Below are 17,492 nucleotides of genomic sequence, written 5' to 3' on the forward strand. Positions count from 1 at the left end.
GTACAAGTCAGTGAGTCATAGGGAGAACACATACCTTCCATGTCTTATATAATTCATACATCCCAATATGAATTTTCAGTTAAAGGCCATTCACAATTAAAAATGTGGTGCTGGATCTTGACTATGGAACCCTAACATGTTCTGCAACCTAAATATTATGTAAGCATTACCATTAATAGAAGATTGAGCTTTAAAAGCCTATTTAAAGAGTATTTAAATAAATTAATAGGACTACATCAAAATTAACATTTAGAATTTAGGTTATCATAGCTATTGTATCCACATAAACCATTTGTAGATATAATGATGTCTTTTGAAGAAAGAACCCTTAGGTAGAGAACATTTAGGTAATTTATAGTGTAGCTAAAGGCAAAGCTTTTTTTTTTTAATATGGATAAAGTAAGGGAGGGTTATAACCGCTGCCAGTTTTTTGCCATCTGTGTCCAATTGGGGAGATTTCCCTTCACTTCCTGTTCCATAGTCAAAACAGGAAGTGAGAGAAATTCCTTCCAAAGTGAAGGAATCCCAGTGTGTCCCCTGAGTCACCAGGACTAGTGTCCACGTTTGAATATTTCACCTCTATTAGTGTTCTGATGTCAGCCCAAAATTTGGAATTTTCTTTTACTTTTAATGATAACATTAACCAGGACAAATAGAGAGGGTGAATATCCATGACCAGGGCACAAATAGCAATAAAACCAGGGGTTCTAATCCATCTTCACTCCATCCAAAAAAAAAAAGTTTTAGTTGCACTTTAAGCTGGTTTAGCCAGAATGCTTGGCACTTTTTGATAAATTCCTTTAATTTTTACTCAACCAATGCATTTATAAAAATGATGGCATTTTGAGATAATTCATCTTTTGTTTGTTCTTCTTTGTAGCTGGTAGTGGAGTTTTGGGTGGGATACCTGGTAAGTCTAAAGATAACATTTCTTATGACAGCATAACATTTTTTTAACATACCATACATATTTTGTGTATTTATAAAACAATTTGCATAGCAATTCGCTCGGTAAAAGTGGATGTATGTTTTTTTCTTTGTGAATGGGGCAAAATATAATGTTATTAGACTATTTACTGTGCTGGTAAAATGTTTTTTATTTATTGAAAGTGAAAATTCCACATTTAGTCACTAGATGATGCAAAGTATTATAGGACATTCCTATGATACTCAGCACCATCTAGTGGTCAAATGCACTATTTTCCTTTTTTAAATCAATGAAAAACATTGAACCAGCATTTAATTAATGTAGGTGAACATTGAATTTAAGGTTGAGATTTTGTAACAGTTTTGAGCTACAGTGAGGGAAAAAGTATTTGATCCCCTTCTGATTTTGGACATTTGCCCACTGACAAAGAAATGATCAGTCTATAATTTTAATGGTAGGTTTATTTTAACAATGAGAGACAGAATAACAACAATAAAAAAAAAACAGAAAAATGCATTTAAAAAAAGTTATACATTGATTTGCATTTTAATGAGTGAAATAAGTATTTGACCCCTTCGCAAAACATGAGTACTTGGTGGCAAAACCCTTGTTGGCAATCACAGAGGTCAGATATTTCTTGTAGTGGGCCACCAGGTTTGCACACATCTCTGGAGGGATTTTGTTCCACTCCTCTTTGCAGATCCTCTCCAAGTGATTAAGGTTTCGAGGCTGACGTTTGGTAACTCGAACCTTCAGCTCCCTCCACATATTTTCTATGGCATTAAGGTCTGGAGACTGGCTAAGTCACTCCAGGACCTTAATGTGCTTCTTCTTGAGCCACTCATTTGTTGCCTTGGCTGTGTGTTTTGGGTCATTGTCATGCTGGAATACCCATCCACGACCCATTTTCAATGCCCTGGCTGAGGGAAGGAGGTTCTCATTCAAGATTTGATGGCACATGGCCTCGTCCATCGTCCCTTTGATGCAGTGAAGTTGTCCTGCCATCTTAGCAGCAAAACATCTCCAAAGCATAATGTTTCCACCTCCATGTTTGACAGTGGGGATGTGTTCTTGGGTCATAGGCAGCATTCCTCCTCCTTCAAACACAGCGAGTTGAGTTGATGCCAAAGAGCTCAATTTTGGTCTCATCTGACCACAACACTTTCCCCTAGTTCTGCTCTGAATCATTCAGATGTTCATTAGCAAACTTCGGAGGGGCCTGTACATGTGCTTCCTTGAGCAGGGGGACCTTGCGGGTGCTGCAGGCTTTCAGTCCTTCACAGCATAGTGTGTTACCTATTGTTTTCTTGGTGATTATGGTCCCGGCTACCTTGAGATCATTGACAAGATTTTCTCGTGTAGTTCTGGGCTGATTCCTTACCGTTTTCTTCTCGTGATCATTGAAACTCCACGAGGTGAGACCTTGCATGGAGCCCCAGACCGAGGGAGATTGACAGTTATTTTGTGTTTCTTCCATTTGGGAATAATTGCACCAACTGCTGTCACCCTCCCATCAAGCTGCTCGGAGATGGTCTTGTAGCCCATTCCAGCCTTGTGTAGGTCTACAATCTTGTCCCTGACATCTTTGGACAGCTCTTTTGTCTTCGCCATGGTGGAGGGATTGGAATCTGATTGCTTCTGTGGGCAGTTGTCTTTTATACAGGTAACAAGCTGAGATTAGGAGCACTCCCTTTAAGAGATTGCTCCTAATCTCAGCTTGGTACCTGTATAGAAGACACCAGGGAGCCAAAAATCTTGCTGATTGATAGAGGATCAAATACTTATTTCACTCATTAAAATGTAAATCAATTCATAACTTTTTTGAAATGCGTTTTTCTGGATATTTTTGTTGTTTTTTGTCTCTCACTGTTAAAATAAACCTACCATTAAAATTATAGACTGATCATTTCTTTCAGTGGGCAAATGTACAAAATCAGCAGGGGATCAAATACTCTTTTCCCTCACTGTACATAACATTCAAAAGGCCAGCATTTTGTAAAGGGAACACTTTTTGCTAGCTCAAACAGCTAATCAGATTATTACTTTTTTATGATGCACTTCAAATTATTTGATAAACCAAAGAACTATGGCGGTTATTTGCTAAAGGCAAATCCACTTTGCACTACAAGTGCAAACTACAAGTGCAAAGTGCACTTGAAATTGCACTGAAAGCGCACTTGGAAGTGTAGTCGCTGTAGAACCGAGGGGGACATGCAGGGAAAATAAAAAACAACATTTTAGCTTGCACATGATTGGAGCATAGAATCAGCAGAGCTTCCCCTCATTTCAGATCTACCCCTCAGATTTACAACGACTGCAATTTCAGTGCAATTTCAAGTGCAATTTGCACTTGTAGTTTGTACTTGTAGTGCAAAGTGGATTTGCCTTTCCCAAATAACCCCCTATGTTCCCCAAACACAAGCTCACAGAATTTTGAAATGAAGAAGTTTTTCCAAAAGTAACTTTACAAGCAGCAAAATATTTGGAATATGATATAATTATTGATCATTTTTACACATTTTTGTAATGTTTCAGTCATTTTGGAGAGTAATGCCAAAATCTAAATCCTGATATCTGCAAGCCGGTGTTTAAGAAATAACTGCACCATTAACATTTTTTGAATGAGGAAGCGGGTGCTGAGAGCATGTTTTTCCTTTACCGCACCCTGTCCTCAATCCAGAGCCAATACAGATAAAGGGCTAGGGAAGAGATGGAGCTATTGCTGTATGTTGTCCAGCATATAACACTATCAGAAAAGGGAGCTGAAGAAGGAAACCAAACCCTATGCAGTTTCTGCTCACCATGTTGTTTTATTCTTTTTAGACTATCTTTACAGAAATAGCTATATCCCAATGTGAGCCTCAGCCATATAACAACCAGTTCTGACCCCTAACCTTTTACAATGATGTAATGTGTCATTATGAGATACAGTCAGGATCATCATAATATATCGAGAATACTGCAGATGACAAATAAACTATATTCTTGACAATTGGAATGTTGATTCCTCTAGCATAACTATTTATGAATGTAATATAGAAAATATTTCCATTGCTGTATTTCTGTCTCCTTATATAGAATAATCGAATTCAAAGCTGAAGAAACTATGTATAAATGTAATATAGAAAGTATTCACATTGACCATACTTTTATTTGTTACTGTCTGTCTCCTTATATAGAATAACATGATCCAAAGCTAAAGTAAGCAAGCAATAGTCTGCTTTTGTTTCTTCGGCTGTTGTAGAATGCAGTCCCCAGTGCTCATTGTGGATCAAGAAAATCGAAGGAGATTCAAATGTTTTTGAAATAAAGATACAAACCTTAAAGTAGTTGTAAACTCTTATGCCCCGTACACACGGTCGGACTTTGTTCGGACATTCCGACAACAAAATCCTAGGATTTTTTCCGACGGATGTTGGCTCAAACTTGTCTTGCATACACACGGTCACACAAAGTTGTCGGAAAATCCGATCATTCTGAACGCAGTGACGTAAAACACGTACGTCGGGACTATAAACGGGGCAGTGGCCAATAGCTTTCATCTCTTTATTTATTCTGAGCATGCGTGGCACTTTGTCCGTTGGATTTGTGTACACACAATCGGAATTTCCGACAACGGATTTTGTTGTCGGAAAATTTTATAGCTTGCTCTCAAACTTTGTGTGTCGGAAAATCCAATGGAAAATGTGTGATGGAGCCTACACACGGTCGGAATTTCCGACAACAAGGTCCTATCACACATTTTCCGCCGGAAAATCCGACCGTGTGTACGGGGCATTACTCTAAACCCAGTGAAGTGACCCGCCTCAGGTGATACACAGAGATTAAATAAATCCTCCCCTATAGTTTGTACCTGTTTATCTACAGTGATCTCTTCTCTACAGCCATGCAAAGTGCAGAATTTAAACAGCTTGCCTGAGCTTTCAGAAAGAAGGGTACACAGATCTAAAGAATAACTCTGCAGGCTCAGTGAGAGCTGATTGGAGGGAAAGGGTCCCCTCCCCTTTCACACAGCAGCCAAGAACAGAGTTGAGGCTGTCAGTCACAGGCTGTGTGCTAGTGCTCTGCCCTCCTGTTATTTTTTTACCTCTTAGTGTCAGGAAAATGTGTCACAAGTGATTCATGCTAATAGCAGCTATGTTGTGCAACAAATATCTAATCTGAGAGTGAAAAGAAATTAAAGAGCAACCCTTGCCAAAATGCTTTATTTTTAACAGTAAAGGAGAGTTATACCTTTTTTTAGGCTTTCTTTGCTGCCTGTGTCCTCATTGGGAGAGTTCTCCTTGATTCCTGTTTTGGGGTCCAAACAGGAAAATGAGAAGATCCCCCCCATGAAAGAAACCGATAGCATTGAGGACTCAATAGAAGTTCTCATCTGTACTGACTCTACTTTTAAAAAAGTTTTATTACTGTCTGTACCCAAGAAAAGTTTTTACTGGAATTGCATTTTAAAATATTAATACATTTTGATGTAGTGGTTACATTTTTTTATTTCTAGGCTTTGGCGGATTTGGTGGACAGCAGCCTGGTGTACCTCTAGGATATCCTATTAAAGCACCTAAGCTACCGGGTATGTAGAGTATATTTCAATAATCGGGTCTCTATAGATGCACAAACTTTTCTTTGGTCAGTGAAGCAGTACTGAATATGCCACCCACCGCTTTTGATATGATTCTTGTGGTGAGACAAGGAGGTTGATTTACTAAAGGCAAATAAACTGCACTTTGCAAAGTGCAATTGTACTCTGCAAGTGCAGTTGCTCCAGAGCTTAGTAAATGAGGTAAAGCTTTACTTTGCAATGCGTACCCAATCACGTGCAAGGAAAATAAAAAAAAAACAGCATTTTTGCTTGCACATGATTGGATGATGGAAGTCAAAGGAGCTTCTGCTCATTTACTAAGCACTGGAACAACTGCACTTTGAAAAGTGCACAGTTTTTAAAAATAGAGGATGGACAAAGAAAATTAGAAGCGTTGACTAGTACATTAAACTCAGTTTTGTTAAAGCCAAACTTTTTGGAAATTGGCTAAAAACACTGGCAAAATACATATAAAAGAGCTGTTTTACCAGCGAAAGATTTTGTGTGCATTGAATCCTGAGATTTACACATCTTTGCAATACAGCATAGCTCTGTCTGGCAGAGGAGACCTGATTTTCTCTGCTGGAGTTAACTAACACTTACACGTCTTGTCCTTACTAAAGTCTGTGACTTGCTCATGAATGGATATACAGCAGAATGATAAATCACCTCTCATCACCCTGCTCTCTCTTCCAGCCAGCATGCTCCTTGTTGTTAGCACATGAGCACTGCAGGTCAGCTGACTGGCTCCTTGTGCTGCTTTGACCCTTCTAAGTCTGATTTCTGCAGTATGGGGATATTGATAATGGTATGATGCAGTAGCCTCAATGTAACTAAAAGAGGAAGTCAACACGGGTTATGGGACTTTAGGGGGTTTGTTTACACTTGTAGTTCGGGGGCATTAAAAATAGGAGCTTGAGATCGTTTTTCTAATGTCCCTTAACCCAACTGCTCCTCTTATGCTGCAAAGGCAGCCCAATGAGGAAGTACACATGTTTCAAGAATGGCAAAAATTGTCCTCCATCAGGTTTCATGGCACTACCACAATTGAATGCATCCCATTCATGTAAATGGGGCCACGTCGCAACTTCCCTGCGACTGTACACAGGAGGAGAAGACATAATTCTTTCACCGTCTGTCAAATGTCTCTGCATAGTCATCTGCTGCAGATCGTTTTTCAGGCAGGTGGCCAGGGCAGCCACATATCCCAACTTAGTCTAACAAGTCACATGGCCAACCTTTGTCCCCAGCTTTTCTTTTTTTACAGAACTGTCATGAAAGCGGTTGTATACCCGACCACAAAAAAACCTGTAAGGCAAAGGCATAATGAGCTAGTATGCACCGCATACTAGCTCATTATGAAATACTTACCTTAGAACGAACCCCCCCGTACTGCCTCCAGGTCACCGCTGAGGGAGCTGACATGTTCCCTCTGCGTTTCTTCCGGGTGCGCGGTAGTCCTCTTTCCAGCAAGGAGCTCTGATTGTCCGGCAGCATCTGCCGGATCTTCAGAGCGCATGCGCCGCTGACATCAGCAGCTGCATGCAAGGTGAATATCTCCTAACCCATACAGGTTTAGGAGAGATTCATTTTACCTACAGGTAAGCCTTATTATAGGCTTACCTGTAAGTAAAAAGCACAAAGCGGAGTATACAACCGCTTTAAGTTATTTTGCTCTCCACTGGCATCAGAGGCCGAATGCTGGTACAGCACAGAGCACATTTGTAAATCACATCACTTGGCTTTATAAATGTGCGGCGATTGTTTCTTATTTTAAAACAGTATAACTTTTTAAATGAGCCCCTAAGTTATATAAGACAAAAGGAATAACTTTGCCAATCATTTTTTTTAGGACTGCTCTTGTGTGTCTATGGGCAATTTTTAAACCCACACATTAGGCTCAAATCACAAAGCTAACACACCAGGATAAGTATTCTTATTTTCAAACAAGTTACAACTTGTATAGTTATGATAAAATGGGCATTTTTCTTGTTCAAACATTTTATTAAGGTTTATCAAAATATGATACATAAATATCAAACAGAATGGGACCAAAAAAATTAGGAAACTTTTCCCAAATACAATTCATCGATTAATTGCAAGTTATAACAACAAACACATTGGGAGGAGATTTACCAAAACTGGTGCACTCAGAATCTCATGCAGCTGTGCATGGTATCCAATCAGCTTCTAAGTTCAGCTTGTTCAATTAAGCTTTTGCAATAAAACCTGGAAGCTGGTTGGTTTCTATGCAGAGCTGCACTAGATTTTGCATGCTCCAGTTTTAGTAAATAACCCCCATTGGATAAAAATTGTACAATAAACAGAGCAGAATACTTATGACCAAAGAGGGTAGGCCTCAGTTGAAGCAGGCTATAGCAGGTACATCGTTTACGGATGCTGACAATGAAAATAGGCATTTTTAAACTAAATTGGAGTTGCACTTTAAATTCTGCTATGTAAAGTTGCTGCCTCATTCTTCCTGCCTAAAGACCCGAGACTAGTCATTTATGTGTGGAATTCTGACTTGCTATCCATCTTATCATGAATATGCTCGTCTTTGCTGTCTAAAAAGGAAACTGGTATGAGTGATGGTGAAGACGAACATTGTGCAGGGCTGTTTTGACAGCTGTGTGAGGAAGTCATTCAGGTGTAAACAGGACAGAAGAGAAGCAGAATCACCTCCGAACATTCTTTTTGGGATACCAGTGATAGGAATGTATTCCAACACATCGATAACAGGAAAATGAACACGCCATTCAGGCCAAATGATACAAGTAACACATCCAACACCAGCTAATTATTGCATTCCTAGTTCTGATAACAGCATCAATAAAATGCAGAGGGTTGGATTTATTTTCTACGTAAGGACTTATTTGAAGTGTTACTCTGGTGAGATTTATTATTTATTTAATATAGGTACTTATATAGCGATATCAATTTACACAGCGCTTTATATTATATTATACATTTACATCAGTCCCTGCCTTCAAGGAGCTTACAATCCAAGGTCCCTAACTCCCATTCATAAATATACATAGATGTGCCAATTAACTTACCAGCATGTGTTTGAAGCGTGGGAAGAAACGAGAGTAAACACCCACAGGCATGGGGAGAATATGGAAACCTTGTGCGGGTAGTGCCGTGGTTGGGATTTGAACCAATGACCTTAGTGCTGCTAGGCAGAAGTGATAACCACTTAGCCACTACGCTGAGAAATTCAACATTTAACCTCCCTGGCGGTATGATTATTCCAGATTTTTGATGCTGAAAGCGGTACAATTATTTTGCATGAAAATTTGGTGTTTTATATTGTAGGCCTGTAATTCTTAGGAATAACTAACTTTAATCTGTCCAAATAAGAGTCTAGTAGACATCCCAGGTATGATAAAGTTTGAAACACGAAATCATAAATTATAATATAATAAATAACTATAAATAATTATAACAAATAATAATATAATAATAATAAAAATGATTCAATAATGTAATCAAATCAAAAACACTAAAATGTGCTCAGTTGCAGAATTGTCACTGTCATTACTTTCAGTGTTTGATGACGGATCTCCCCACAAATCACTATCGCTCAATTCTGCAAGTGATTCTAGTTTATTGTCGCTGTTTTCTAGCTGGTCTAAAACCACTTTTGATGTAAAGGGACGGTTTTGGTTGCTATGGACAATCTCCAGTTTCCAGGCAGAAAGAACAGTATTTATAATATAAAACTACATGCAGGCACTGGACAAACCACTAGGGACAAAAGGGATGGGAAATAAATTGATACAGTAATGTAATCTGTAGGATTACAGTGTACTGTATATGTATTGTGTTTTTTACTTCTTGAATTTGACACCGTTCTCCGTCCCCGTGCGTCGCAACGCTCACAGGGAGTGGAGATCGGCGCTGTGATGAATCGAGTGGAGGACGGCTCGCACACACAGCGGGGAGGACATCGCAGGATCCTGGGGACAAGGTAAGTTTGCTGTACCTGGATCCTGCAATGCAATCCCAAGTGTGGCTCGGGGTTACCGCTTTTGGTGCTGAAAATCCACCCCGAGCCAGACTTGGGAATACCATCAGGGAGGTCAAATATGTAATACAGTCTGTCACTATCAGTAACACAGCAAGTTTTGTTTTCCCAAGTTCCCCTTAACATTGTTTTATTACTTGTTGATTCTGCCAGTAGGTCTGTTCATTTTCACTTCCTGTACAAGCCAAGCTATCCAATAAAAGTGACAGTTACAGTTTAAATAAACTATATAACACTGCCAAGGGTGCTTACAATGGTCAAATTCTGCTGCATTAATGCTAGTCACAAGCAGCGACATTTATTTTTCATTACTGAAAACTGTTAGCTTCATGTACCCCCCAACAGTGATGAGTGATGGAGGCTGCTAAAACTGACAGTTGGGGCTGGAGCACAGTGATCACAGTGAATAACTCTCTCTGTAGCTCCTCCACTCATGAAACATCTTGCATTCTTTTCAAAGAATATAAGCTGCTCAACTCTGGGTTGCATTGCGGAGAAATTGTGACGTTTATACACCCTTGTCCAATCATAGAATGCAAACTGGCTGTGCTCCAGCCCAGGATGCCAGTCTCAGTGGTGGCATGGAAGTTCAGGACTCACATCAATCTAAGGAGGTACATGAATCTAACTATTTTCAGGGACGAAGCAGCAGCCACAGGTGGGACACACTTCTTTATAGGTACCTAACAAATGCTCCAATATAAGTTTAGCTTTAACAAGATCAGTTTCAAGTGTTACTAAACACACAACAGTAAAATCGGTCTGTATATGCGGTAAAGCATACTTGTTATACTCACTGTGGAACCTAAGGGGTTAATACTCTCCATTGTGTAAAAAGGTTGTTTGATCCTGTCTTCTCTTAACCTCCGACTTCCTCCACTGTCTCCAATCTATCTTCTGATAGAACAGAACCTTGGAGGCAAGCTGCACATGCTCAGTTTTGTGTGTTTTTTTTTCTTGGGAGAGTGCATGTGATCAGCACAGGGCTAATCAGCAGAGGTTCAGGGGCCCTGCAGCCTCATGGGACAATCTGGGGAGAATGAAAACTCCTCCTTAACCAGACACTAATAGAAGTCACACTATATACTGCGGATGGGAAAAGTATTAAACAGTTTATATTTAATAAAATCATTTGCATTTCCATGTTCTGTGTACTGTGTGAGACCAGATGTGGTGAATGCAGTGTCCTGGGTTTAGTAGCACTTTAAAGTCATCAGAATAAAAGAGCAGATTCATGAAAATCAGAGGAAAGAAATTAAATACAAAAATGTGTTGTGGCCAACAGTAAGCTGTCTTGTGGTGGGAAAAAAATTGGCATCTATATACAATCTTATCCATAGCTCTTAGCCGTATACAGATTTATGCATTGGTATCAAATAGGACAGGTATTTAAAGAGCTCACAAACTTCAGCTTTCGATAACACTGAACTGGTTGAACAGTAAAGGTTTCTTTGGGTAGGGTCTTTCAGTAGTGTGTCTAGTTAAATGCCCCTCTTTAAAATGTTGCATTGAAAGTTTCTCTGAATACTGGGCCCCATGAGGTAAATGTCCAGGAGCTCACCCACAAAGAAATATCCATACAAATCCAAAATAGGTATAGAGGCACTCACATGTCCTGCAACAGAAATAAATCAAAGCAACAGCATTTTACTATCAATGTTTCAATGGAGTTCAGTCCGGCTTTGTCAAGATTCAGTGTCTCGAGAAAGATGGACTGACTGAGCTCCATCAAAACGTTGCTTTGATTTATCGCAAGACCCATAAGTGCCGCCTCTACCTGCTTTGAATTTGTATATATATATTGCTCCTCTGTTCCTCATAATGTAAACATTTTTTCTTCTTCCTAGGAGGATATGGGGTTCCCTATACATCAGGAGTACCTGGAGGTATGTATGCCAAACCTTTTTATTTGCCTCCCTGGGGCTATATAAAAGAGGCTACAATAGCCTTCCAAATATACTCAGCCCGGAACAAAACCTAATGGCCAACAACCCATTTGGGAAAAAATGTTATGTCAACGTATCGAAGCACACTGTTCTGCTTTGCCATTAATGAGAAGGAAACATTGTGCAGGCTCAGACTGAAGCCTGTGAAAAAGAAGAAATAAATAAACATGTTCTCCTATTATTATTTCACTATATTTCCTGGCATGCACAACTTCTCCTTCTCTGTAAAATTTGTTTCTATACAAGCATATGCCGCAACATTTAAAATATGTAGGAGAAAGGAGTCTGCAGTGTGTCTGGCCAATATGAAAATAATTTATAACTTGCTGTGACATGTAATGAGTGTGGCTGACATTAATAGCCTTCTAATCTACACCATTCTCCTAGCAGAAAGATGAGAGGTCTGACCCAGGAGCTTGAGGCTTTGACTCTTACTGAAGCACATAATTGTGCTTGTTTGTATATAAGATACTGCCTATGTATAACAGAATGACTGTCCATATTTCCACCACAGATTATCGTTACTTCTGACAGTTTTCGTATGTTAATATATAACATATGATGGGGATGTATTAAGTAAAGGGATAAAACTAGCAGTGATGGAATGCAGTACTTTCCAAGTCATGATGACACACCCATAAGACATCAAATTTTGTCACGCTTACGAGAACATACTGCAGCACTGTGTAAAGGCAAACTATAGTGAGGGAGATTTATGAAGCAAATTAGTAACAAATGTATACAGGTACTTATTGCAAAGCAGGCTCGTTTAGTAAATTATTTAATTTGCAAGCCCTTCGTCTACAATCCTGAAGAACAAACTGCTACAGTTTTGCAAAGGTCTGCGACAGATTTACAAAGGAAGTTAACTCCTTAGTACTGCCTCCTGGCTGCCCTTTAAGTGAGCTCTATTAGGGGCCCATCCTGCTGGCTCCCAATCAGAAGCCTTGACCAAGGGCTGTCAGTGACATCTCGCTCGGTGTGCTGGGAGCACACAGTGAGCATGCTCTCAGCACACAAACCTCATCTTACCATGGACACACATGTGTGGTGCCTGGGCATTAACACCCACCTTTCTTGTCCCCTGGGTGAAAGGTTAAAGTGGTATTAAAGGTTCAGCTTTAAAAAAAAGAGCAGCCTCAATACTCTTCTTCTTGGGTTCCCTCCCCCTTGAACAGTGCCCCCAAAAGCAAGCTGCTCGCTATGGGGGCATTGGTGCGTACTCACTCCCGATCCCCGCTCTATGTGTTCATAAGACACATAGAGCCATGGCTCGGCCCTGCCCCCCCCCCCCCTCACTCTCTCCTTATTGGGTTACTGGCTGTGATTGACAGCAGTGGGAACCATTGGCTCCTGCTGCTGTCTCAGCCAATGAGTAGAGGGAGTCCCAGGACAGCTGAGGCTCTCGTGCACATTGCTGGATCAAGAGGGGGCTCCAGTGAGTATTAGGTGGGGCTATGGGGGAGCAGCACACAGAAGGTTTTTTACCTTCATGCATAGAATGCATGAAGGTAAAAAAACCTTTAAACTTTACACCCACTTTAAGATACATTTCCACTGGAACCACGACACACAACTAATATGTGGCCAGGATGAAGGTTTATATTGTCCCAAAGCTACTTTGGAACAGCAAAGGTCTTAATTAATGAATTAATCTGCAATTGTACAGCAAATTAGTCATATGTCCGCCTTGCTGCTGTCAATGAAGGTTCTCATTTACCCACATATTTACCATTATAACTAGTAGTATTCAGTCATAATCAACTGGACTTGTTCTTTATTGTTGAAGATGTTTCTCAGCTTATCCAAGCCACCTCTTCGGTTCTTATGAGCACCAGAAAAATACCCAGCATTTATATCCACGCAGGTAGCTCAGATACCTTTTATCTAGTAGTCGTTTTTTCACATTCAGCTGGATTCTGTAATGTTGAAGACATTTTATAGCTTGTCCCAGCCACTTCTTCAGTTCTAAAAAACTAAAGAACAGAAGTGGCGTTGATAAGCTACAAAATGTCTTCAACAGTACTTCAGTAGGACTTCAACAGAACAAATCTAGTTGAATATGATTTTTTTGCTTAGAATAAAAAAGCAGTTTATACTTACCTGCTCTGTTTAAGGATATTAGACTGAGCAGCCCTTATCTCCCCTTCTGTAGTCCCACACCTCCCACAGTCCGCTCCTTCTCTTCTCCGAGTGCCCCCATAGTAAGCCCTGTGCTATGGGGGCACTCGTGCAGATGCTCTCCCAAGCCAGGGTGTGTGCATCCATAAACACACAGCGCAGCTTGGCCTCCTCCCAGGATTTGACTGACAACAGCAGGAGCCAATGGCTCCCGCTGCTCTCAGTCTGTCCTATGACAGCAGGAAGAGAGACCAGCGCTTCTTCAGATGGGTACATCACTGGATCGAGAGAGGATTTGGGGGGAGGGGACAGCAAGTGGAAGTTTTTTTTACCTAATGCATTAAGGTAAAAAACCTTTTGACTTTAGAACCACTTTAATCCAATGACCATGCAGAGGCAGATGTTTTTGTTTAAGAATAGGATGGGAGGTGTGAAAGTTGTGGAACGATCCTGTTGTGGTTGCATAATCGTATCCATGGTGTCAGAGAGGCTTCATATGTGTTAATCCTTTGATTTGCATGGGTGACGGTGTGAATCGTTGTCAAAATGCTGGGGTAGAGATGTTAAAATGGCATTATATGTGGAAGACAGAGGGTGTGGAAGACCCCCATCTCCTGTTCAATGATGCTTTGCATTGCATCCTTGCTGAGCACCTACAGTGATAAATCCAATGAGCAGATAACCTTCCAAGAGATTATCCATCAATATTTAATTATATACTGGACCTTACCAGTATATAATTAAATACTGAAATGCAAAGTTGATAATTAAATCATCATGTAAAGATATTTACATTGAGAAACACGCTTTGTATGTGGCTTGGCATGTTTGCATTAATGCCTTCTTGGATTATGTTTCCTACTCTCCATGTGTTTTTGAGTTAATTTGGGAACACCAATGCAACTTACAAATTCTAAAACAGAATACTAAAAGAAACCCAAATTATTTTTAATTTCAAGTTGCTCTACCAAGACTGAACTAATGCACTATCTATGCCCTACCAAAGCGCACTAAACCAGACCTCTTAACAAGCTTTAACCACTTCAGCCCCGGAAGATTTTACCCCCTTCCTCACCAGAGCACTTTTTACAGTTTGGCACTGCTTGACTTTAACTGACAATTGCGCGGTCATGCAATGCTGTACCCAAAAAAAATTTGCGTCCTTTTTTTCCCACAAATAGAGCTTTCTTTTGGTGGTATTTGATTACCTCTGCGGTTTTTATTTTTTGCGCTATAAACAAAAAAAGAGTGACAATTTTGAAAAAAAATATATATTTTTTACATTTGCTATAATAAATATCCCCAAAAAATGTTCTAAAAAACATATTTCTTCATTCGTTTAGGTCAATATATATTCTTCTACATATTTTTGGTAAAAGTTATAGCATCTACAAACTATGAGGAAAATGTATGGCATTTTTATGGCATTTTTATTATTTATTTATTTTTTTACTAGTAATGGCGGTGATCTGCGATTTTTAGCGGTACTGCAACATTGCGACGGACAGATCGGACACTTTTGACACTTTTTTGGGATCATTGACAATTATACAGCGATCAGTGCTATAAAAATGCACTGATTGCTGTGTAAATGTCACTGGCAGGGAAAGGGTTAACACTAGGGGGCGATCAAGGAGTTAACTGTGTGTTTCCCCAGTGTGTTCTAACTGTGTGGGGATGGGAATGACTAGGAGAGGAGACGTATCGTTTTTCCTATTTAGTAGGAACAAAGTATATGTTTCCTCTTCCCTGACAGCACAGGGATTTGTGTGATTACACACACAAATCCCCGTGCTGGCGCTCGTGCACGCGATCGCGCCACCTTGAAAAAGGGTAGGACGTACCCGTATGGGATTTCACCCAGGGGAGTCAATCTGCTGCAGTATATCTACGTGAACCGGTTGGGAACCGGTTAAACATTTACAGTATGTACAAGCAGCTATATAGATACCTACAAATATTTTTGTTAAATGGAATATATTGGATTTATTAAGATTTAAAAAAAAACAAACCTTGGCACCCCAGACATGTCTCCTGTTGATTGCAGGCCAACCTGAGGGGAGAACAGCCTACATATAAAAGGATTCCTTGTGACTTAGCCATGATCTAGCAATATTCCTATGCAGAATCAGTTGTCAGTGAGTGAGTGTGAAGACTGGATGCCCCTCCCCCCCCCCTTTGGCTTGGTACAAATCCAAAAGTCTGACAGGGAGATAACTTGGGGGGGACAGGGCCAATATTTATTAGCTTTTTTTTTTTTTTATTGTGACAACAAAACATTTATACAAGCATATGTTTTGTGCAGCTTTAAACCATTTTGTTTATGAATGGGAAAATCTGAATAGGCAAGGCTTGTTTTATTGTGCTCTAAATAAGCACAACAAAATTGTCACTTTTATAAATGAATAACATTACGTATTGTTTATGTTTGGCACTGGCTGGCATATTGCGCATGGTGTGTATGTGTCACCTAGGTTTCTCACATACACATGGTAATTGGATTTATGGCAGATGTCAAGAAAACAAACTTTTTGTTGTCTTGGATCTTATTAAGTTCTATTCTAGGCCCCAGAGCCCAGAGAATATGTAGAGCTTTTACATAGTTATATAGTTAGTCAGGTGGAAAAAAAGACATCATGCCCAAACAACAGAAAAATAAATGAATAAATAGAAATCCTCCAGAAACAGAATTGTATCCCCGCAATTGATCCAGAGGAAGGCAAACAAAGCCTGTATAAAGCTTGGTCCAATTTGCTCCAACAGGGGAAAAAAAATCCTTCCTCATCTCCTAAAAAACATCAGATTGTCCGTGGATTAACAAATTGATGTTATTAGTTTGAAATGTTACTATCCAGTTATATTCTATGAATTTAGGGATGCATCCAACTTTTTTTTAAAACAATCAACCAAGCTGGCTAGAACTAGTTATTGAGGGAGTCTTTCCCCCATTTTCTACAGCCTTTCCATATGTGTAGGTTAAACCTCTTTTTCTCAATATGTAAGAGAGTGCCCCCTTTTCCTTTTAATGACCATAACGTAATTAACGTTGCACCTAGTTCACTATATGAACCATTAATTATACATGGTGATCATATCCCCCTTAATCACCCCTTCTCTTGGGAAAATAAATTCAGCACAGGTAATCTTGCCTCATAGCTGAGCTCCTCCATGCCTCTTAAAGGTTTTGGATGGGGCAAAGCCTCCAATCCTGGGTTCTACCTCCTTCCTGGTAGCCAGACCTCATTATTACTCAAGTCCACAAGCCTTTTTTATATGAGAGCTGACTGATGCTCAGGGCTCTCATTTTCTCACTTCCACTCATTCGCTCTGAAGTGGAAGCCTGCTGTGTGAAAAGGCTGACTGCTAACAAAACACTAAAAAGGTACATGTGCTGCTGATTTGTTTTGGGGAACCCATTAGGGAGCGTCCTGTTGGTCAGGAGCTGACCTGAGTTTAGTAAGTGAATCAGAAATGCATATGTTTTGTTTTGCTTATGCAATGGCCCTGTTGTTCAAATCCCTCCTGAACTATGCTTATTTATGGCCTTGCTGAATAAAAGTGCAGGACAAACCTGCTTAGACACGGGTGTCATGGTTTACCACCCCCTTTACCAGTTGAGAAATACATCATTTCATGTTAAGTGTTTTGTGATATTTTCATTAACAAAATGCTCATCCTGCACTGTAGGTTTTGGTGCTGGTGCTTTGGGAGCTGGAGCTGGTGGCAAAGCTGGATATCCTACAGGAACTGGTATGTACTAGACAATATGTCTATTTGTTATGCCACAATTTCTCAAAAAGTGCCCTGTGTATGTCTGAGACATTCCAATTACCTGGAAAATAAAGGTAATCTGTACTTATAGAATATGTAGGTTGCCATTGTTGACCT

General features: G+C 39.9%; 1 protein-coding gene across 7 annotated transcripts in view; it reads left to right on the forward strand.

Annotated features, from left to right (window-relative positions):
• The window catches only part of ELN (elastin), a 124,741-nt gene that overhangs the window by 63,968 nt on the left and 43,281 nt on the right, over positions 1-17,492 (forward strand). For all 7 annotated transcript variants that reach the window (XM_073616560.1, XM_073616565.1, XM_073616561.1 and 4 more), the window contains 4 exons: positions 881-910; positions 5,427-5,498; positions 11,385-11,423; positions 17,292-17,354. In XM_073616560.1, the coding sequence (XP_073472661.1) occupies positions 881-910; positions 5,427-5,498; positions 11,385-11,423; positions 17,292-17,354 (204 nt within the window). The remainder of the gene's footprint in view (positions 1-880; positions 911-5,426; positions 5,499-11,384; positions 11,424-17,291; positions 17,355-17,492) is intronic.

This window comes from Aquarana catesbeiana, linkage group LG02 (genome assembly GCF_042186555.1).
Source record: "Aquarana catesbeiana isolate 2022-GZ linkage group LG02, ASM4218655v1, whole genome shotgun sequence".
NCBI classification, from domain to species: domain Eukaryota; kingdom Metazoa; phylum Chordata; class Amphibia; order Anura; family Ranidae; genus Aquarana; species Aquarana catesbeiana.